Source organism: Lontra canadensis, unplaced genomic scaffold (assembly GCF_010015895.1).
Source record: "Lontra canadensis isolate GAN:19392208 unplaced genomic scaffold, GSC_riverotter_1.0 scaffold44, whole genome shotgun sequence".
NCBI classification, from domain to species: domain Eukaryota; kingdom Metazoa; phylum Chordata; class Mammalia; order Carnivora; family Mustelidae; genus Lontra; species Lontra canadensis.
The window spans coordinates 13,499,358-13,521,365 of record NW_022631038.1 but is presented as its reverse complement, the minus strand read 5'-3'; the positions used below and the strand labels follow the sequence as shown (position 1 = coordinate 13,521,365).

Below are 22,008 nucleotides of genomic sequence, written 5' to 3'. Positions count from 1 at the left end.
TCCATTGTGTAGCCTCGCAAGCCAGCACAGTCCTGCCCAGAGCCTGCAGTTCTTTGGCTAGAGGTTTTAAACTTCTCTGACCTGGTTTCAACCTACTAGCCTGTGAGTCCCTTGGGGATGAGGCTCTAGCTCAGAGCTACTCAAATCCGACCTGGGCTGGTGTGCCAACTATCTGTTACTTCTCTACAATGAAATATGTGTAGAAATTGAGACTTAATGTTTTGGAAACACACAGTGACTTGACATTGCCGCAGTGTGCAGGTAGACTCATAAAAGCAACTCATCTCGTTTTGCGGGGAGTAGACTCGTTTAGTAGTTGGTGAATTCACCTGGGGAGCTGCCTGGGCTGAGCTGGGCTGTGCCCTGGGCATGTGCGGTAAGACTCCACATCAGGCTGTGATAGATCAGAAGTCCAGAACAGAGCTCGTTCGCCACAGATAACCGAGAAACACTCTTCTTCTCTATCCTCGTTACCCAGCGTAAGCACTTAGTTGGTACTTTCATTGACTAAGCCCCCCTTGCAGCTTCTCACGTGCCCTGCGCTCCTCTCATTTGGGGCTGCTCTGCCTTCGTGCACTGCTCTCTTTGCCCATTTGTATCTCTTACATCCCGCCTACCCTGGGCATTCAGATGAGGTGCCCCCCATTGCATCTTTTTTGGCCATTCTCTGTGTGCGTACGTCAGTTACGGACGGCACTTGTCACATACTTGTGGTCTTGGTATTTTAAAGCGTACGTGATTTTCCTCACTAATGTCCAAAGTCTGTGCACAGACACCTTGTTTTCTTTGTCTTTCACTGACCCGAAGCCACGGGTCACTGTCCTGATCATCACCCGCCTTCTGTTGTTTGCATACCGTGTGCGTGTCCTTCATTCGATTTTCTCAGCAGCCTTGTCAGACACGGAGGGTGTTATTCGCATTTTACAGATTAGGCGTGGGCTTAACCAGGACATTAGGTACTTGTTCAAGGTCCTGTGCAAGGTGACGAGCAGCAGACTGGCACGAGAGCATGATGCTGCCTCGTACAGCCCATCTGCACACAGGAAGCCCCAGCGCCTGCTTATGAAATCAGTAAAATGGCCGTGCCAACTGGGGACTATTGGAAGGAGACTTAAATCACATTTTGCCTCTTTCAAAGTTCATCCTAAATAGTTACATTATGGTTTGAGCCTGAACACTTCTGAATTTGGATCCTGATAAGACTTGGCAATTTAAACTGAACGTTCCCTCTCATTATAGATTTTCTTTTGTCTCCTCATTAAATTAACCCTTTAATTGTTTTAGTGTTAACACAGTGAAATTGCAGGAGGGAGCGATTTCGAAAGAAGAGGATAATGCCACATTATGAGAATTACTTACAGTGTAAAGTAAGAACAACATGGAACTTTTTTTTTTTATTTCTATAGTCTTGTATCCAAAATGAGATTTTTTTTAACTTTTAAGTTTTTTTTTTTTTTTTTTAAAGATCTACTTATTTTAAAAAGAGTGTGTGCACTAGCTGGGAGAGGGGCTGAGGGAGAGAGAGAGAGAGAGAGAATCTCAAGCAGGCTCTGCACACAGCATGGAGCCTAATTCAGGGTCCAGCCTCACGACCCTGAGATAGTGACACTAAGATCATTGAGCTGAAACCAAGAGTCCAACGCTTAATCAACTGAACCATTCAGGAGCCCCTAAGATGAGATTTTTAAAAAAAGATTCTGTGTACATATTCTAGTAATCTAGTGAGCATTTGGAAATAGACAAATTGCTGGGTTGAGGCCAGTTTTTAAATCTTACAGCCTGGAATAAAAAAAGAAGCAAAAAAAACAAACCTCTTGGGGACATTTAAAGAAGCCATACGCTCTGCTTACGGACTGACAAATGCTCACTCTTTGTTATCTGCCACGGATCCTTGTGATTCAGTGACTTTATGATATTACTATTACCAATTCAGTTGCCATCATTTTATGTTTTTCAGCTACCATTATGTTATTTTTTCAAAGGGCAGGAATTCAAAACTGAGAACCTTTAGCTTTTTCCTAAGCTCCCGCCCTCCTGTTAATGCTCTTCTGACCAAGTGCATTATCTCAGCACTTGTTGGCTTTGTAATGACAAGTACAGAGTTCATATTGTTTGCTTGTAAAGGAGTTGGGGATAGCCTAGCAAACTAGAATCGAGATTTTCATCTACTTTTCTCCCCGTTAGAGTTAAGTGTGTCTTCCTTCTGTTGGTTCCTAGTCCCAATTACTACTCCGTTATCTTCTCGGCAACCCGCCCACAGCACCTTCAGTCTGTTCCAGCGAGTTCTCTTGGCCAAGCTTCTGCCAGTTTTCCCTGTGCCTTGCTCTGTCCTAGATTTGTTGATCCCATTGTTTGGTCCTTTGTTTTGTAATTTCTCAGCAAATCCTAGATGCCAGAGTATTTTCTGTGCTTTGTTCTTTCAAGCAATATTTTGTGTTTTTAATTAATTTATTTATTTTGTGGAGCCCAACATGGGGCTTGAACTCCCAACCCTAAAATCAAAGACCTAAGCTGAGATCAAGAGTCGGACATTTAACCGACTGAGTCGCACGGGCGCCCTCAAGTAGTATTTTAATGATGGAGATGGTTTTGGTAATCAGTCCTTGATCCGAAGCCAGCCGGAAATCCAGAAGTTTGCATCCTTACCTCTGGTGCATATGTGGCTCCCGTTCATTTCCATACACACCCACCCCCCGCCCCTTCCCAGCCCCAGCCAAGTTGTCCCTTAAATTCTGTCCTATATGAACTACTCATCTCCCTGCTCACTAATCCTTTCTCCTTCCTTAAATATTCAGTGTAGTTCTAATGTGCCTAACAGGTTGTCCTAGGTTCCGTTTCTTGTGCTCTTTCAACCCAATTCTTGGAAAATAAAGGATTAAGTGGATTTTTTTTCCCTCTTAAAATGAATTAAGGCAAAAATCAATGTATGTGCTTCTCTTCCAGCCTAAGTGTTCCAAATTGGGTTTCAGAATATATTGTCAAGATCAAGACCTTCCTGGGGTTGAGGCTAAAAATAACCAAGGAATCTGGCCAGTTAAGGAAGTCCAGATGTAGAGATTAAAGAAATCCTGGAGGACTGTAATATAGGGAGGCTTCTCCTTACCTCGGCATGTTAGGGTGTGGCCACTTATTTATAGCACTGCGGTTAATTATAGTCTCTGTGTCCTTTGTCCTCAAGACTCAACGTAATTAGGAGACTAATAGCAGATGAAGTGGACTTTCTCCAGCACGTCACTCAGCTCGATCTGCGCGACAACAAGCTTGGGGATCTCGATGCCATGATTTTCAACAACATTGAAGTTTTACACTGTGAAAGGAATCAGCTGGTGACATTAAACATCTGTGGCTATTTCCTAAAAGCGCTCTATGCCGCTTCTAACGGTATGTGATGTGGACCACATCAAAGTTTCTCTTCTGCTTCCAGGAGTTGACTCCACGCCATCATCTCTGCCTCACTCTGATTTCTACTTTGCACGTTTAATAAAATAAGTGTCAGATTTTGCTGAGGTAAAAATCATAAAAGAACCAAAACGAAAGATTTTATAGGTCTCAACTTATTTTTCTCATATGGTGATATTTAGGTAAGTTACTCCCCCCACTTTTGCTCTGGGTCCTCTGCTCAAAAGGTCTTAATAAACTATTTCTTGGACTACGCTGTTAGGATGGTAAATCTGGAATACGATTTAATATGGGAGAGTGAAAATGAAAGGAAGGTCCATGTTGGACTCTGTTCAGGGTCTCATATTTCATGCTCCACTAACAAAGGAGCTAATCCTCAGAGATACCTGAATTATATACCCACAGGGACACCACAGATCAGGAGTCTTACTCATTTAATGAGCTCTCTTCTTCAGAATCTGGAAATCATAACCATTCTAAAAAGAAAAGATCTTATGGACCTGTGTTACTCAAGTGAAGATTTCAGTTCCCTGCAATCAGAAAACTGAATAAAAATAAGTATTTAGTACCGCAGGTTGAACAATTGTTTATCAGGCACTGGTTCTATGAATAGTGTAGTGCCCGAGTTCTAAAGGATAGGGGATTTCCCCCCTTTTCTTAAAATGAATTTATTGTCAACTCACAGGAAAAAAACAAGCCAAACGTCAGATAGCTACAAGTCGCTGAGGGTTACCGGGCTTGGATGGCCAGGAGGCACCAAGTGGTTATTGAAGGGGAAAGAATCTGAACGTGGCTGTTCAGCAGATGGGGGAAGACAGGGAATTCTGAACTCCTAGGTCGCCCCTGGACAATGGTGGGAAGTGGTTATGGGATGCGTGGCTTGGAGTCAGGTGGTGACGCTTTGAAGCTAGGGCCGTGCACTACAGAAGGTCCATGGAGGTTCTCAAGTGGAGGAGGTGATGCTGTGACACTGTTCCGGTGAGAGCAGTGTACAGGGTGCATTTATGGGAGAAGAGAAGAGCCCTTGCCACCGTGTTAATCGCCATCCCTGTAATGGTTTTCGTGGGAGCAAATGGGAACTTGCAGTCAGGTCTACAGATGTTGGTTTGAGGCTCATCTGTTCAGAGGTGGTGCCTGCAACGGTGGAAGTAAGGTGACTGGAAAAGAGAAGGGCGCTGGTAGCAGGAGTCCGCTTAGAAGGCCCTCCCGCTAGTGCACGGCGGGCAGCCAGCCGGACGCCAGACTGGTGAATTACAGGGCGAGTGTTCGCAGAAACAGAAGGACGTCTTGAAGCCACTCTGAGAGACGAAGCCTTAGGCGGACGGTGGTGTCCTGTTTCATACAGTTTTAAGGAAAGGGTTTCAGGTTTGAGTAGAAGTCATCTGTGACCCTCAAGAGTATGGTTTCAGTAGAATAAAGAAGACAAAAGCCAGATGCATAAGGTTTTATGGAAGGAATTTCAGATTTACCAAAGTGTGTTCATACAGTTCGTGTTCCAGGTACCGTTCAGCAAACATAACAAGAAGAGAGCCACAGTGAGTGGTGGGGGAAAGGTAGGAGAGTAGAAGGAGTGATTTATTTCGATCTCTGAATAAGATCTTGTGACTAAATGGGGAGTTCTCTGTACTTCCCTGTAGTTTCCAAGTTTAACAAATGGATGTATTGTACTTCCTAACCTAAACAATGGTGAATAAAGCACAGTGATGAGGTTTTATATACAAAAAGAGTCTCTGTGTGACTCGAATGATCATGTCTTTGTGTTTTTTTCTTTGCCTCTTAGAACTTGTTCAATTGGATGTTTACCCAGTTCCAAGTTATCTGTCCTACATGGATGTTTCAAGGTAAGAAGCCAAGGCCTAGAGCTCGCCAAGAGTCTGCTTGAAGTTATTTAGATCATCCTGTCTGAGCTTATGCCTAAAAACTTCTTATATATTTTGATGGTAAATACTACAAATTAAATTCATAGTTTTTACTTACCCTCTCAAAAATGTACGTAAATATCTGTTAGTTAAAATGTGTTTGTGTGCTATAGTTGAAAATAGAAGAATCAAGGTGTTACATCCGTGTGGACACCAATTTGACCACCATGTTCGGGCCTGAAAGATTAGTGAGTTGAGTGTCATATGGTTGGAAGGTCCAGAAATTTTTTAATTAAATTAACCATATCTTCAGTCTTTCTCTGAAATGATATTAATTTCATTTTTAAAGTATTGTGCTATCTTTGATTTTCTTTCTCCTTCCCTCTTACTTTGCACCTACATCTTTTTGCCAAGAGACGTTAGAAAGTAGCAGCTAAGCCTGCCAAAGTAGGATCTCCATCCAGCCTGCTCACGTTTCTCAGCTTATTTGCCAACAAGCTGACCATCTCACCTTTTATACAAATTCACCACTGCAAGGTGTCATGTTTACTCCAGGTCCCACAAATACTATAGTAGACTTTTTCTTGAAGCCATAAAGCATGTATTTATACAAATTAGACTTTAATAATCTTAACAAACTAAAACTGAAACTTTTACCTTAACTCCACAGGAAATATCCAAAATTGTCTGAACAACCGCAGAACATGGGGGCTTGTGGCCCATTCAGTGTAACAAGTGTTAACTTATATGGGTGTGCAAAGTCCAACACAACCGCCATGTAATTGGTCAGCTGCAGAATTGCCTTTAGTTATAAAAATACACAAACCTAGTTATTTTAATGAGGCTCTCAATCAGAATTATTTAAGAAAGTGTCAGAATTATTCCAATTACAATTTTACCAGAGATTTGTAATTATAAAATACTTTATGAATAGTGCTGCATGAATTTTCTACTAATTTCATGTCAATTTTGTTTAATAAACTTGAAGTCAGATTTCCCCTGATTACTTTTTTTAACAGTCTTGAATTCTGGTATCTTCATCCTTTAAATAAGAACAGTACTACAGTGGGTTTGCATACATGGGTCTATAGAAGTATTTTGAACAGATTTCTTTCAGAGTTGGCCATAGAGTAAATCTATTCTCCTTTTATTTATAGGATGTAACTGGCAAATGGTTCCCACTGAAATCCCTAAGTGAGACTGAATTGGAAACCCTGTCTTGCTTTTCCCTGAATTCTGCCACTTAAATGCTACCCATCTTTCTTTATAATTCTCCTGTCCAGAATCTTCTGTGCAACCCTCTCTGCCTCATTTGCTGCCCCAACTATAAGACTTTCTCTGAGAAAACCCGATTCCCCTGACATAGCTCTGAGCATTTCACCCTCCTCCTCTTATGTGAGTATGTTACCTACAGGAACTGAGCTGTTACCCATCATGGTGTTTACTACGCCCTCACGTTCAAAGTTCCAGGTTATTTTTATCACTGATAAGAGTTTTATTGCTATGTATTAAGGTTCTTTATAGTGAGAGGGACTTTCACTCTCCTATCTTACAAAGATGTCGTAGGGGTTAACTTTTATAAAATAAAATAATTAAGTATATCGATCTTCAGGGCTTCAAAGCCAGAACCATGTGTACCTGTACAGACACTAAGAAAATAATGCCGCCTTTTCTGTATTTTAACTGAAAAGTTAGTACAGTGGTAAAATTAACGTGATTTTTAAAACATACATTATGCCACCACCTTTAATATCACAACGGTTTTCACTTTGATATAGTCCTGTCCCAAGCATCATATTTCCATGGAATGTTCATCTATTTTTAAAGAAGTGCACTCATAATGTACATACTGCTTTATATTCTTTGGGCCTGGTCATTTCACATATTTAAGAAGGAAGAGAAAAAGCTAATCATCCATGAATAGGGGTGGTACTTATTTTAGTAGATTTTGTCTAAGAAGTGATGAGTTCTTTTAATGATAAAGCCAGCATTAGCTTAGTTCACTTGTTTCATTCAATTCACTGGTGACTTTTCTTTCCTTTTATCTATGATGTATGGCAGTGTTTTTATGATACCTGTTGGAGTTGAGAAGTATTTTAAGAGTAAAAACATAAATTGGAAAAATAAAACTGTTTTATGCCACTTAATTGGAAGAATGTTTACTTGTTTGTTTTTTCCAATAATAAGACATCCTCTCGGTAAGCTTGCATAGGTTTATACACTGCTTAATATAGCAATTCTGGGAATTAGACCTTTTTTTTTTTTTTTTTAAGACTTTAGAGATGACATAACTGTGTCCTTTTCTACTTTTTCTTTCTTGTCGCACTTCATCTTGCTACTAGATTAAAAGGCATATACATATCCTTTTGATTAATATTCACTATACTTTGGTATTTCGTTTGAAGTTTTATTTATTTTATGTAATCATTCTGAGTTTCAGAGCATATTTTAGGCCAAATTCCAATCAAAGGAAAAAATTGTATATTCTTATATTTAGGAACTGCTTAGAAAACGTGCCTGAGTGGGTATGCGAAAGCCGGAAGCTAGAAGTTTTGGATATTGGCCATAATCAAATATGTGAACTTCCTGCGCGGTGAGTGTTACAGATCTGGTGAGAGTATTGCAAATTAGATAAGCAGTTTTTAAAAATAATTTAGCTTGTTATTATGAACTCCTAAAAAAAATTTGTTTTAAAACCTTATTTCTGGTATCTTTTACCTCATGTGGTGGCTGTGAATTACAGACTTTCTTCATGTGGTGAAGACTAAGGGTGAGACTTTGTCAGCTAGGCTTTCCAGAGCTGCACAGGGCAGTGCTTAGGGGATGTTTCTAAATAAGCAATATTTGAGAACTCAGCAAACAGTACGTTCACCTCTGTAATCTCAGTTCTTTCAGAATCTTTCACTTCTGTCTGTTGACCTAACATGTCTACCTCCCCGACAAATAACTCTCCGTTTTAATTGAACATAACTTTGGGGGGGAAAAAAAGATAATTAGATCATTAAACATAGAAAAAAGCAAACTAGATTCTGTTTCTCTTGTTATGAAATTTGGAATCAAAGTCCAAGAACTTTTCTTTCCTTCTCTTTCCTGTCTTAATGTGTATTATTTTTATTTCATAATTTTCACTTGAATGGCAAGATTTGTAACATAGCCATGTCATGAGGTCTAGTGTCCGTAGATAAAGATCTTCAGGTAAATGAATTTCAGTACAAAATACTATTGACTGTTAGTGACTAGCCATGCAATTGATAACAAAAGGTAGGCTGTTCCCATATTACCCTGTAAACTTTTCCATGATGATGGAAATGCCATGTGTCTTATATAAGTGTGTGTCCATGCTGTCCAGTGTGGCTCCTCTAGTCCCACGTGACTTTGGAGACTTAGCACATGGCTAGTCCTAACTGAGAAGTGCTAACGTACAAAATGTCCAGTAGATGCAAAATATCTCACTAGTACTGTATGTTAATTACATGTTAAAATAATAATTTGGATATATCAGATCAAATAAAGTATAAGAATTATGTTTCTTTTTGCCATTTTTAATGTGGGTCCTAGAAAATTTACCATTACATATGTGGCCTGCATTATATTTCTGTTGGTTAACACCGTAAGAATGTAGATCTCATAAAAAAAATCTGGGTTACATTTCAATCCCTAGAAAGCTCAGTTGATTTTATCTTGTTCCTCGGCCATAGGCTACACCTGGAACTTTAGTCTGTCTGAAAATGCTTTCTGCTCAGTTTTTTGTATTGAATGAGCTTTTAACGTGACCTGGGGCAGCCCATCACCATTATCACGATGGTTTGGTGCTGTGACCTGTGGATAGCAGTGTGTGTCGGTGTGACACTGGGACAGACCCTTTCAAAAGACAAAACAGCAAAAATCAAGATAGACTACTATCTTGGGGGGAAATGGGGAAAAGGGAAATGAGAAAAAAGAATTTGTTGAAAAGAATCTTGGAATGTTACCTTTCTTCTGTTTTCTCTGTTCTCTTCCCTACTTCCTCCTCGCCCATCCAACAGATCACAGCCCATGGCATCTAAGGCCTCTGTTTTCACTGTAGGCTGCAACAAAGATAGTGTCTACACAAACCCAACAATTAAGTAAAGATAACAGATATTTTGTCCAGTTTTCCCCAAAGTTAATTAATCTTAGATTTGATCTGCGTTGTCTAGGCTTGTTTGGGGAGCTTAACAAATGCTTGTTCAAAGCAAATTCGAAATGCCCTGTTGTCAAGGGATTAAACAGTGCGTGTGTGTGTGTGTGCTTGCGTGCGTGCGTGTGTGACACGTGGGACAAAAACAGCATGGGCTGTTTTCTTATTTGCGGTGTTTAATTGTAAACTACCAGCCCTGTCATTGATCTACTATTCAGGCAAGACAGCAGTTCATTAGAAGTTGATTTGAGGGGTGCCTGGGTGGCTCAATGGGTTAAGCCTCTGCCTTTGGCTTGGGTCGTGATCTCGGCGTCCTGGGATCGAGCCCTGCATCAGGCTCTCTTCTCAGCAGGGAGTCTGCTTCCCCCTTCTGTCTCTCTGCCTGCCTCTCTGCCTACTTGTGATCTCTCTGTCACATAAATAAATAAAATCTTTTTTTAAAAAAAGTTGATTTGATAGGCTTTGTTTAAGCAATGTATGTGAAGGATTTGACAAAACAAATTAATATTTAGAACTGGAAATGTATTAAAAGGAAAATAAGGTAGGGGCGCCTGGGTGGCTCAGTGGGTTAAGCAGCTGCCTTCAGCTCTGGTCATGATCCCAGGGTCCTGGGATCAAGCCCCACATCAGGCTCTCTGCTCAACAGGGAGCCTGCTTCTCCCTCTCCCTCTTCTGCCTCTCTGCCACTTGTGCTCTATCTCTCTGTCAAATAAATAAATAAAATCTTAAAAAAAAAAAAAGGAAAATAAAGTATTTGAATGCTTGGTATCCAGGAGAATTTAGCTAAGTCCAGTAATTAGCATTTAAGACTCCTACTGTGGTTATAACATCACTTTTTTATTTGGAATAATCAAGATAAAGATTTTGTCATCTGTCTTTCAGTTATCCATTTATTTATGGATGAAGTGTGTGTGTGTGTGTGTGTGTGTGTGTGTGTGTAAATAACACATTCTCTCTTCTAAAGCCTAAATTGCACCCCAGGCCCAGTAAGACAGTAAAATTAGTGAACCAAATCCTGAATTACTCGGTCGAGGTGAATTAGACTACCCCCCTGTGAAAACCGTGACTGAAGGACCGTGCTGGACCATCGGTCCCGTCTCATTCGCGTCCAGACCTTCTGAGTTAGGCAGGCCAGACACCAGTCGTGGCAGCCCAGGCCGTCACGGCGTGGAGACAGGTTGCTTCCATCCCTGTGAGCAAAGAATCTAGTTTTGATATTTAAGGTGAACAAAGTTCAGCAGTCACGTGGAGTGGTTTTACCGGCTGTGGCGGTCCCTGAGTGAGGTCAGAGGGTGGAAGGCAGGAGGTGGGGGGGGCGGCCTCGTCCTTCGACAGCCCTGTGCCTGAGGTCTCCCTCCGGAGGGATCCTGATGCAAAGTACAATCTTGGCTTTGCCACAGTTCCCACATTTCTGTGCTGAAACCTGCGGCCTGTTTCATTCTCTACAACTGTCACAGAAGTCGGAATTGGTCATCCAGCCAATTTATGTTTGATTAAAGTATTCATCATTCGTTGTGGTTCTGCTCACCCAATAGAAGAAACACAGAGTTCCAAACAGCTCTCTAGGCGCAAAAGAAAACAGTGAATTAAGTGTGTTTCCTTCTCTTTGGGAGGGGTCTGTTTTGTCTAGCATTAAACCAGAGAGAAAAGAAAAATATACAGACTTAGGGAAGTGAGGAAATGAGGAAATATTGTGCCTGTGAAATGCAAATGAGGAAAAATGTAACATGCTATCAGTTGGCATTTGTAAAAGTTTGATCGATAGAAGAATCCTTATTTAATGCTGATCCTGTAGGTAAAAATTGATGGACTATGTTTATTGAGGATCTGCTGTGGGTAAAAAACCCGTGTTCCACATCAACACAGGACACGAGCCCTACCTCAAGAAGCCTGCGGCCTTGTCAAGCGCGCCTTCCGAGTTTGGCAAGGGTGGACTGTTCTCTTCAGGGTCATCTATGGAACTTGTTTTTCTCTCTTCTACTAAGTAGAGCTGCATTGTTAAATATTCCTGTCCATAGTTTTTCCTGCCCTCTTTTGTTTCTTTTTTTGTTTTACAGTATGGAAAGTACCAAAATATAAAGAGCTCCAAGCTTGAGCTTATGTTAATAGGAATTTGCAGTTGCTCAGAATAAATTTTATGTTTCCTTGGAGAGATCGTTTTAAGTATTCGACTCCTGCTCGTTTTCTCATTCCTTATCCCAGGTTAGCGCTAAGTAAGTCTCCTTCTGTCTTTTCCCCCCTGCACAGCTTATTTTGTAACAGTAGTCTCCGGAAGCTGCTGGCAGGACACAACCAGCTGACGAGGCTGCCTGAGAGGCTGGAGAGGACCTCAGTGGAGGTCTTGGATGTACAGCACAACCAGCTCCTAGAGCTGCCACCCAACCTGCTGATGAAGGCCGACAGGTAAAATAGCTTGTTTGTCTGCGTTGTAGGTCCGCGTCCTAGAAGCCCCCTCAGCATTCTTGTCTCACATGGTATGAAACCCACCATTCGTATGGATTTTCTTTTCTTTTCTATATTTATCTATTAGAGAGAGAGAGAGAGACAGAGCATGAGCAGGGGGGAGGAATCAGAGGGAGGGGGAGAAGCAGACTCCCCGCTGAGTAGGGAACCCAACATGGGACTCAATCCCAGGACCCCGGGATCATGACCTGAGCCGAAGGCCGACACGTAACCAACTGAGCCACCCAGGCGCCCCTCCTGTGGATTTTCTGACTATCTGTCTGAGATTTACCAAGAAAATGGCTTTGCCAGCCACTTCTCTCTTTGGTAGGATATCCTGTAGGTCCCTCATTAATTTTGCTGCTTTCTGGAGGGAAGTGAGTTGAGCCGTTCACAGGCGTGCGCTGTGGAGGTGTAGCTATCAAATGAGGACATGTTTGCTACCTGGTCGTGACTGGTACAGGCTGCTCCCGTCTTGACTGAATTATCTGAGGATTCTCTGGTCTTGCTTTCACATATTTGTGATTCAGGGTGACAGACATAGTTTTCCTAGAGTTTGCTAATGTCTCTCACTGTTGCTATTTTCTGACCAGTCGTCCTTACAAATATTTACCACAGTTTTCCCTTTGCATTTAAATTATTTTCTTTAGAACAACCTTTTTCTAAATAGTTTGTGTCACTAAGTAGTTAAATACATTGTTTTGATTTGAGGGGGAGTTTAGTTTAAACACCCAGTGATCTCTTTTCTGTGGAGAGTTGCCACATGCAGAACTTCCATTAAAGAAAGGGTTAGGTTAACTGAGTGTTACCTTCCTTTGGAACATCTTGTTTGCCTCAGGGCCCTTGGGCATCGTACAAAAATGCTCACAGCCCCATGGCCTGCCTCATTTTGACCTCTGCTAATGTTTATTTTTAGTGAGTGACCATAACTTTAGGGATGATATGAAGGATTTAACCTTTAGTATACCTCATGAGAAAGACAAAAAAGTAAGGTTTAATTTTCTGGTTCTCTAATAGAAGAAAACTATGCTGGGTCTTTCTGCCTTAAAATATAAATTTGAAATCTCTTTCAACGTGTGTGATTTTTTTTTCATCAGTGAAAAAAGCTCTGCTTTCCTAAAGTGAATTAGACACCCAACCATGCGTACCAAGCTCCCTATGCTTATTTCTCTCATGATCCTCATCACACACTGATATAATTTCTCGTTTACCTGTCTGTCCCCACTATTAGGTTATGAACGCTGTGTCCAGTGACTGTGTCTTAATTAGAGTGTTATCCTCAGCATTTTGCAGCATGTCTGGAATAAAGTAGGGCGCTCAACAAATATTTATTTAATGAACAAAAGGAAACTTAAGGAATTTTAAATATTACCTTCACCCTTGGGTTTTCATTTTTTTTTCCTCTGTGTACTTTAAAAAAAAAACAAAACAAAACCAACCTTCCTAATCAAAATATAGCTTATTGTCAAAGAAATTGTACAACTCTCAAGCATACTGCTCAATGAATTTTTACATATATGCCCCTATAATCATTGCCCAGATGAGGATAGAGGACATTTCTAGTTTTCCCTTGCTTTTCCTTTTGTTCTTTTTTCCTCATTTTTAAAAAACATTTATTCTTTGTACTTAGTGCAAGGTATAATGAATTCCTACTGGAATAGTTACAGAGAAACAATGGAATTGTGAGGAAATGGGCTTGTTAAATTGTAATTGACCAGTGCTTTATCATTCCCCTGGCAAAAAAGGAGCAATGTTCCAAGATCATTTGAAGAATTGTTCTTACTTCTACAGTCCTATCAGAATACCACTGACCCTTGAGCAGCATGGGGGTTGGGGCGCCAACCACCACACAATCAGAAATTCGTGTACAACTTGTGGCCTCCCCCAAAGTCAACTGCTAATAACCTACTGTTGACTGATAATATAAACGGCCAAATATTTTGTGTGCTATAAATGTATTATATACTGTATTCTTACAGTAAAGTAAGCTAGAGAAGTGTTAAAATCATTAGAGAAAATACATATACAGCAGTATATTAAGTTAAGAAAAACCCATGTAAAGTGGGTCCGTAGAGCTCAGACTGTTTTCCAGGGTCCCCCGTGCAGTGCACAGTCTGTGGGCAGCTACGGACACGTGTTTTTTGTGGTCAGGACCCTTGCAGGATCGAATGTCCTCCCTGCTCCCAATTCTAAGTGATACTGGGACCTCGTGTTTTCTTCCCTAAGGCCAGCTAGGCAAAACTCGGGTGTGGTTTATCGTGAGAATCTCCTTGTTCTCCTGGGCGTCTACGATCAATCTACAGAAACAAGTAAATAGAATCCGATTTACGAGTCTGAGATCAAACCCGTTCTGAATCTGGCCGAGTCTGATAAGCCGGTGGCTGAGAGAGTAGAGGAATCGCGCTGGGACTCTCAGTAGATCACGAGTCTTTCTTCATTTTTAAAAAGGACAGTTCTGTGTGTTTTTAATTCTCTAGAAGCGATCCGGAAGCAGTCAGGGACTGTCCTGGGCGCTGGGGCGGGTGGGGAAAGCTGTCCCCGAGCGGGAGCTCGTGAGTGGCGTCGGGGAGACTGTGCTTCTGCTCAGAAGAGACCCTGCGTGGGGCGGCTGTCGCTCGGCCTCCTCCACGGGGGACTCTGCCAACTGCTGACTTTGTGACCCGGCGCCGCTCACTTGCCTCTCGGCTCTCCCGCGCTGTAGATCCCCGACAGTTCCCAACGGAGCCTGTAATTCGGAAGTGGAAGGACTGTGGGAGCTGAATGTGTCCGGTAGCACAACGTGGGGAATTAGGGACCTGAACTGAGCCTCGGACGGAGGACATCGCTGTCGCAGGGAGGCCGGCGGCGCGGCGGTGCGGGCTGACGGCGTGCAGCCGCCCCTCCCGAGGCTGGCCAGGTGCCACCTGCGAGCTGTGGCGCGGGTGTTCGCCGGGCTCCGTGGCTCTGGGCGGGAGGGCAGGAGGGCAGGAGGAGGGCAGGCCATGAGAAGTGGAATTCTGGCGCAGCAGAGTCCCAGGTAGGAGGCCGGCGGAATTACCAGGAGCAGGCATCCTCCTCTATTTTATGAGGGGAAAGCAAATGAACGAAGAAGGTGGAAATGAACTTCTTCAAGAAAACATATTTCAGGGCTTTTGTTTTCCAACCACCGTAATAGCCACCTCACAACACAGTGTAATTATTAGGCATGACTCTGAGTCAGAAAGAAGAGTCAAGAGTTTCGGTCCTCTCCAGTAGATAGGCTTGTGAAAGGGATAGTATAAAGTTGATGAATGTTTTTTGTTTTTTTTTTAAGATTTTATTTATGTATTTGACGGACACAGAGAGAGAGGGAGCACAAGCAGAGCGAGTGGGGGAGGGAGAAGCAGGTAGGGAGCCCAATGTGGGGCTTGATCCCGGTCTCTAGGATCATGACCCAAGCCGAAGGCAGACGCTTAACGACTGAGCCACCCAGGTGCCCGATGAATGTCTTTTTGATCAACATCCTTATATTACTTCAGTTGGAAGACAAGAAACACAAAACATTTGATAATGATTTTCACTAAACTATTTACTGCTTTGTAAATGGTTACTACTTCTACTTATCCCCATTCCACAATGTAAATAATGGAGGTTTAATCTACCTAAATTTTATTTATTTATTTGTTTATTTAATTTAGAGAGAGTGCACACACACAGAGTGAGGGGAAGGGCAGAGGGAGAGAGAGAAGCTGAAGCAGACTCGCTGCTCAGCTCAGCACAGAGCCCTATGTAGGGCTCGATCTCACAACCCTAAGATCATGACAGAAGCTGAAATCAGGAGTCAGATGCTTCACGGACTGAGCCACCCAGGCACCCCTCTATCTAATTTTTTAAAAAAAAAAATATATATATATATATTTTTTTTTACCAAGGCATAATTTACATTCAGGAAAATGTAGCAATATTGTGTATTAGGTTTGATGAGTTTTGGGGGAAAGAATAAACCAAAACTGACAGTTGTAGGAACAGATGAATCCAGAAAACGTGAACTTCAAAATGTGAAAGATGGTTTTGAGGACAGAGTGTCTGTGACAAGTGTCTTGCAGGTGAGTTCGGTTGTGTTTTGCTCTCACTTTCGTGGTCCAGGCCAACAGCTCACTGAGCCAGGGCATTGAAGTCACTGAGCCGGGTGCCCCAAGGCACTAAAAGTGACATCGGTATTCCCCTCAAGGGGCTCACCTCTAATGCAGACTTTAAAATAACTACACAATAAACCAGAATAAAAAGTGGGTTTTAGAGGGTAAAAGGGGAAACGATGCATTGGTTTTGATTTAGGCTCCTTGTGTGAGAAGAACAGCCCTTTGCTGTTGGTCATACGGAGCTATTTGTTGGGTAAACAGTTTCAGGCAGTAATGAAACCTCACTTCAGTCCTCCTTCCATTCAGTTAGCCCCAAAACACAAGTCTTAAAAATATATAGGTGCTCCCTGTTTCAAGAATTTCTTTTGTGGTAATAAATTACCGTGGCCAGTTCTGTCTTTGATTATGTAATTGAGGAGAGGGCCTGAACACACGGCTTCCTAAGTTATAAATGGTTTAGCTCGTGCTCTAAGCGGAGCTTGTGCTTGGAAGCTGGAAGGGGACTGTCAGAAAAACATGAGTGTCATGGTTTTAATTAAGTGATGTGGTCTGTTAAGCATTCCAGCTTTAGACTTGTCTATGTTAATCTTCCTTACCTGGTGGTAGAAGGTATGTGGTAACCAAAGGAGAGAAGGGAACCTGCTTTAAATCAGATGACTTTTAGTAGTAACTTACTCTTCCTAGAAAACTTGAGACCAATTTTATTAAGATTCTTAGGGCTTGAACCAGCAATGTTAGCTTATGAGTTTACTCTCTGGATTCATCTTGGAGTTTCATTTTGACTTGCTTTTCACTGGCAGCTCAAAAACTGTAGACAGATGTGAGATGTGATGGACCGTGTGTTGCCGAGAAGTTGGCTGTGATTTTGTGTCTTATGACGAGGGCGGGATTTGGTTCTCTGGGGTGAACTGGCAGTACTCCAATCTAGATCTCACTGTCCCCGTTGCTCATCTTACCTCTTTTTTTTTGCTCAGAGCTAAAGATCTCCTTGATGGAAGCCCCCAGGAGTTTCAGATAATTAGTTTTTATCAACAGATGGGCAGGCAGGGTGGGGTGGATAGTCCCCGGGGGTCACCGGAGCTCACGGATGAGGTATGGCCACCCTTCTCTTCATGAAATCTCAGTGAGGACCCCCTCCCAGTCTGTCTCACAGCAGCCTGCTCATCGGATGATGGGGGAGCTGCTACTCTGGGGGGCTGGTCTGATCACAGAACCGTAGCTGACCCTTTAAAGGAGAGTCTTGGATTCCTGTTGTTGGTGGACGTTAGGGTCTGTTTTCATCCCTGGTTAGAGCAGTAGAAAGTGCTTTCGGGGGTGGGAGTGGGGAGAGTGTATGTGCGAATGAAATACATGGTGATTATTAAATATCCCCTGAGTAATAGTCACATTACAGACTGTAAGTTTTAGTGACTCAGGACATGTGTAAATATCAAGGGGACTAAACAGGAACAGAATTTGGAGAGCGTGATCAATTGACCGTGACAACTGGTGCCTTTTGGCAAACAGATATTTCTGGCATTTTTAAGAGCTAAGTTGCCTACACTATTTTGTTAAAGCGAAGAGAGCTAACTTTTGAAGTTCTGATATTTTGAGAATAAAATTACAGTGTTTCTCCAAGTTTGTCTTCGGAATGCCCTGGGGTACGTATTAAAGATGCAGAAATCTGGCCCTTACCTCTGTTCTGCTGACTCAGCATGGTCACTCATCTGAATCCTTAATTCCACTGAATTCTGAAGCCTTACCCTGACCTACTTAATAAGAGTATGTGGGAGTTTAATTTGAGAATCATGTACCTTCTGATAGGAGGGCACAGTATCACTTCTCTGTATTTTTGCCAAAAATGCACCACATTATTCTAATGATAAAACATCAGATAAATCTAAATTGAGAGAGATTCTACTAAATAATGGTCTAACGCTTTTCAGAAGCGTTAAAGTTGTTTAAGACAAAGAAGACTGACTAAAGGAGGCTTAGGAGGCACGATGACAAAATGTAAGGTGGGATTCTGGGTTGGATCCTGGACCAGATAGAGGAGGACATCAGTGGGATAATAGACGAAATTGGTGTAAGGTCTATAGATAAATTTGTAGTATTGCATAAATGTTAAATTAATTCTTAATTAATTGTACTTAATTTTTTAAAACTGATTCTTTTTGTGTTCTTACTCAACAATTCTTTCATGTGTATAATTTTTGTTCCTTTACCTGGTAGCCATGTAGCCAGGCAGATTTTCACACCTTCCAAATGATAATTCTGTTAGACTGTATGCACTTTTTCTTCAGTTGGAATCCCCACTATTAGGTGGTGTTGCTAGGCAATTAATAATTGTGGCTCTTTTTTCAAATTGATTAGTGGGGTATAACATTAATTTCGTGGGTTTCTACCAGCACTTGAAAAAATTAAGTAGGTTAGAAAATATTGTTAGAGTTAGGTTAAGTTGTGATTGTGAAACTTTTTTTTTTTTTTTTTACTTTTTAAAAAAGATTTTATTTATTTTAAAAAGATTTTATTTATTTCAGAGAGAGCACAAAAGCAGAAGTGGCAGAGAGAGAGAGAATCTCAAGCAGACTGGGCTGAGAGCAGAGCCCAACATGGAGCCCAGTCTCACGACCCTGAGATCATGACCTGAGCCGAAACCAAGAGTCATGTGTTTAAGCAACTGTGCCACCCAGGCAACCCAAGATTTTCTTTCTTTATTTATTTATTTTAGAGAGAGAGAGCAAGCCAGTGGGTGGGGGGAGGAAGAGAGGGAGAGGGACAAGCAGACTCGGCTGAGTGCAGAGCCCAACGCAGGGCTCCGTCCCACAACTCTGAGTTCATGACCTTAGCCAAAATCAAGAATCGGATGCCTAACCAACTGAGCCACCCAGTGCTTCCGTGAAACTTTTACTTATGCATGTATATGTTGCATTTGGACTGGGTGGTCATGTACAGTGTAGTTTGTACTCTTGGTTACTATCAAACGTTTGAAAGCCCTTCCCTTAAGAACTGTCAGCCTTGTGAAGACAGATGAAATTGTTTAAAGTGTTCTGTATAGACAGATGATAAGGAATTGAGAGTGTTTCGCAGTTCTGGAACATTAGAAGCCAGAAATCAAGGCTTTGTATCAAAGTAGAAGAGTTTTGCTGGGCTTGGAATCTTAACCTTTTGCATTTTTAATAGGATACAAGTCCCAGTACTGATCTCTAGAAAAATTATTAAAATGCAGAATGCCGGGGCGCCTGGGTGGCCCAGTCCGTTGAGCATCGACTCTTGGTTTTGGCTCAGGTCATGACCTCAGGGTTGTGAGATTGAGCCCTGTGCTGGGCTACACTCAGCCCAGAGTCTGCTTGAGATTCTCTCTTCCTCTCCCTCTGCCCCTCCCTCCACTTGCTCACGCACTTTCTTTCTCTCTCTCTAAAATAAAAAATGTTTTTAAAAATGCAGAATGCCCAGTATACCTACAAATAGGTAAATCTGTTTTGATACCAAATCCTGTGCTTTGTTTCAGTGACAGAATTCGGCTGTAAAATTGAAGAGTGTGGTGGAAATTACTAAAAAGCAAACAAATAAAAACAAAACAAAACAAAAAAACCTAGATGAACTAGAGCAAATGGACAGATTGTGCCAAGGAAGAACAGAGCAGTTGCTCAAGAAGCAGGAAGTGGATTTGTCTCCCTGCTGTTGTGGGCAATTTTCCAAATGCTTTAGGGCAGGAGCTGTACATGAGTTTTTTCACTGCAAGTTTTGTACTTTCTGCTATGAAAAGTTTTTGAGTACTAAGTTTTCTTAAGAATGGAGTTTAAAGTACCTTGCACATGTGGTCCTCACATCACCCAGCAGGTGCCCTGCTTGATCTCCAGCATTTCTGGAGAGAAGGGCCTATGAGATTGTCCCCTCGGGAAAATGTTTTAATATTACTGTTTTTTAACATTTGAATTTTGGAGAGATGTCTTAGGGACTCATGGACTCTTAAGATTAATGAGGTCTGGGTTTTATTTCTGGCTCTGTCATTAATTACAATTTAATAATTGCCAAGTAAGTTGACTTTTCTCGGCTTGCATTTCTGTCTTTGGTGAAATAAGAGGGGGCATGTGATGATGGGAGAAGCGAATGAAATAGACAATAGGGAAGAGCTGTCGTCTCCACATAGCACCTTACAGATGAGTAGAAAGCAGTCATATGTTACTGCTTTTTTCTATTTAGCAGAGGAGGGTTGCCTAGTGAAGAGGATTATATGGATGAAACATTTCTTGGCACGTGAACCGGTCTTTTATCTGTTAAATGGTTATCACAAAAATCTAGAAGGCAGTGGCTCAAGGAGGTTATCACATCATCTTGAGTTGAGACCAAACTCAGTGCTTTTGGAATTTTCTGGAGGTTTTAAAAGCAGGGAGTGGGGTTAGATATCCTGTTCTTGAGTTAAACTGTTAACCGAACTGGAGAAATTTTGGAAAATTAAAGTAGTTGCTCCTTCTGGTGGAAGTGCAGCACCTAGACCATTAAGCCAGTCCAGTTTGTCTCCCGCTGAAACACTGTGAGGTTGGGGGACAAGTGTTTCTATTTTTAAGAAGATGGTCTTTGAATTGAATTTTCCTGAGACCATTATAATCAAAAATCTTCTTAGCCTAATTTTCTGCTCTCTGACCGTTGACTAACAAGATGATTCAGTCAGGCCTTTCAGTTCAAATTAGATCCTCTGGAACCAGCCCATGTAGTTTCAACTTAGTTTCATTTCCTGGAGGCTTAAGATGTGGGATTTTTTTTTTTTTTCCTCCTCTTAATTTCCCACCAAAGAGTATATAGCTCCTTTAGTGCAGCAAATTTCAACAAGATGAGAGGAAAAGTCTCTCTGGAAATCACTTTCTTCCCTTCATTCAGATGTCGTGAGCGGTTTTCAAAGTCCCTTTGGCAACTTTCAAGGTGAGCATTACTGGTCAGTCTTTTTTCCTTTCAAAACAACATTACCTCCTCTTCTGGCCTGAAAATATGCAAACATTCATGAATTCTCTCTTCTCGTGTCCGGAACTATATATTGCCTGGATGATTATGTTTTAGTGAGATTGTCGTATAGTTTCCCAGCCAACCCCAGCCATGATGTTTGGGGCAGTACGTTTTAATTTGCTCTAACCCTTCACCGAAGCAACGCTTACCAGGGTATTTAAGTCAGGTGATAGAAGTGGGACCTAATGAAACAGACTCATAAAAATACTTTGAAGAACTATGGTGCTGAAATTGGTTTCCTTCCTAGTTCAAAACCATTTCAGAAACTGCATGAATGACCTTTATTTTCTTCTGCGGAGCACACATGACTATAATTTCCCATGACTATTTATGGTCTGTACAGCCCTTTCTAACTTCCCTTTTTTTTTTTTTTTTTTTTTTAAATGTCAACGGAATACGTGTTTCTTTAATGGAAAATGTTCTATTTTGGGGAAGCTGCTTTTCCTTAGACAAGTAGTGGAACTGGAGTGTGTGTGTGAGTATGTGTGGGGGGTTTGCAGGATTGGGGAGGACTGGCGGATTGAGAGCTTGGCATGAAATTCCTGGTGATGACTCCCATATAAAAAGCCTTCTTTTTGTCCAAGGTTAAAAATAACTGTACCTCGTATTCCATAGTCTTTTTTTAAGGAAGACTTTGTTCCTTTTTCCTACCATATGGCAAAGTAGTCCTGAATTGGACGCTGAAGGTTTCAACCCCAAGTGATTGTGAAACCAGAGAAAGGTGGTTCATTAACAGGCTTTTCCAGGTGGGGATCCAAGGTGGCTTTGACCTTGGTAACCACAGTGCAGAGTGTGACGGGCAGACCACTTCTCACATTCCGGGTGCTGCAGCTTCACAGCGGAGCCCACACGGCTCGGGTCTGTTGCGAAGCTGGAAGGTCCCCTGTGGGACTCAGGAGCCATGCACAGTCCCTGTTCTGTCTGTCCCTTCTCTTCCCAGTGGCATGGAGCCTCATCACAGCAGGGACTCTGCTTCCGTTCTCCAGCTTTGCATTATATGTTTATCTCTGTTTCACAGTAACTGTGGAAGGACTATGTGATTTTTAGTTAGCGAGGATCTAAAACTATT

The 22,008-nt window shown here is 41.8% G+C and overlaps 1 protein-coding gene across 1 annotated transcript in view; it reads left to right on the top strand.

Moving 5' to 3' along the window:
* PHLPP1 (PH domain and leucine rich repeat protein phosphatase 1) overlaps positions 1-22,008 on the top strand; it is a 208,650-nt gene that overhangs the window by 156,598 nt on the left and 30,044 nt on the right. Inside the window, exons 7-10 of the mRNA XM_032872281.1 lie at positions 3,179-3,381; positions 5,180-5,240; positions 7,756-7,851; positions 11,665-11,820. Coding sequence (XP_032728172.1) covers positions 3,179-3,381; positions 5,180-5,240; positions 7,756-7,851; positions 11,665-11,820 — 516 coding nt within the window. The remainder of the gene's footprint in view (positions 1-3,178; positions 3,382-5,179; positions 5,241-7,755; positions 7,852-11,664; positions 11,821-22,008) is intronic.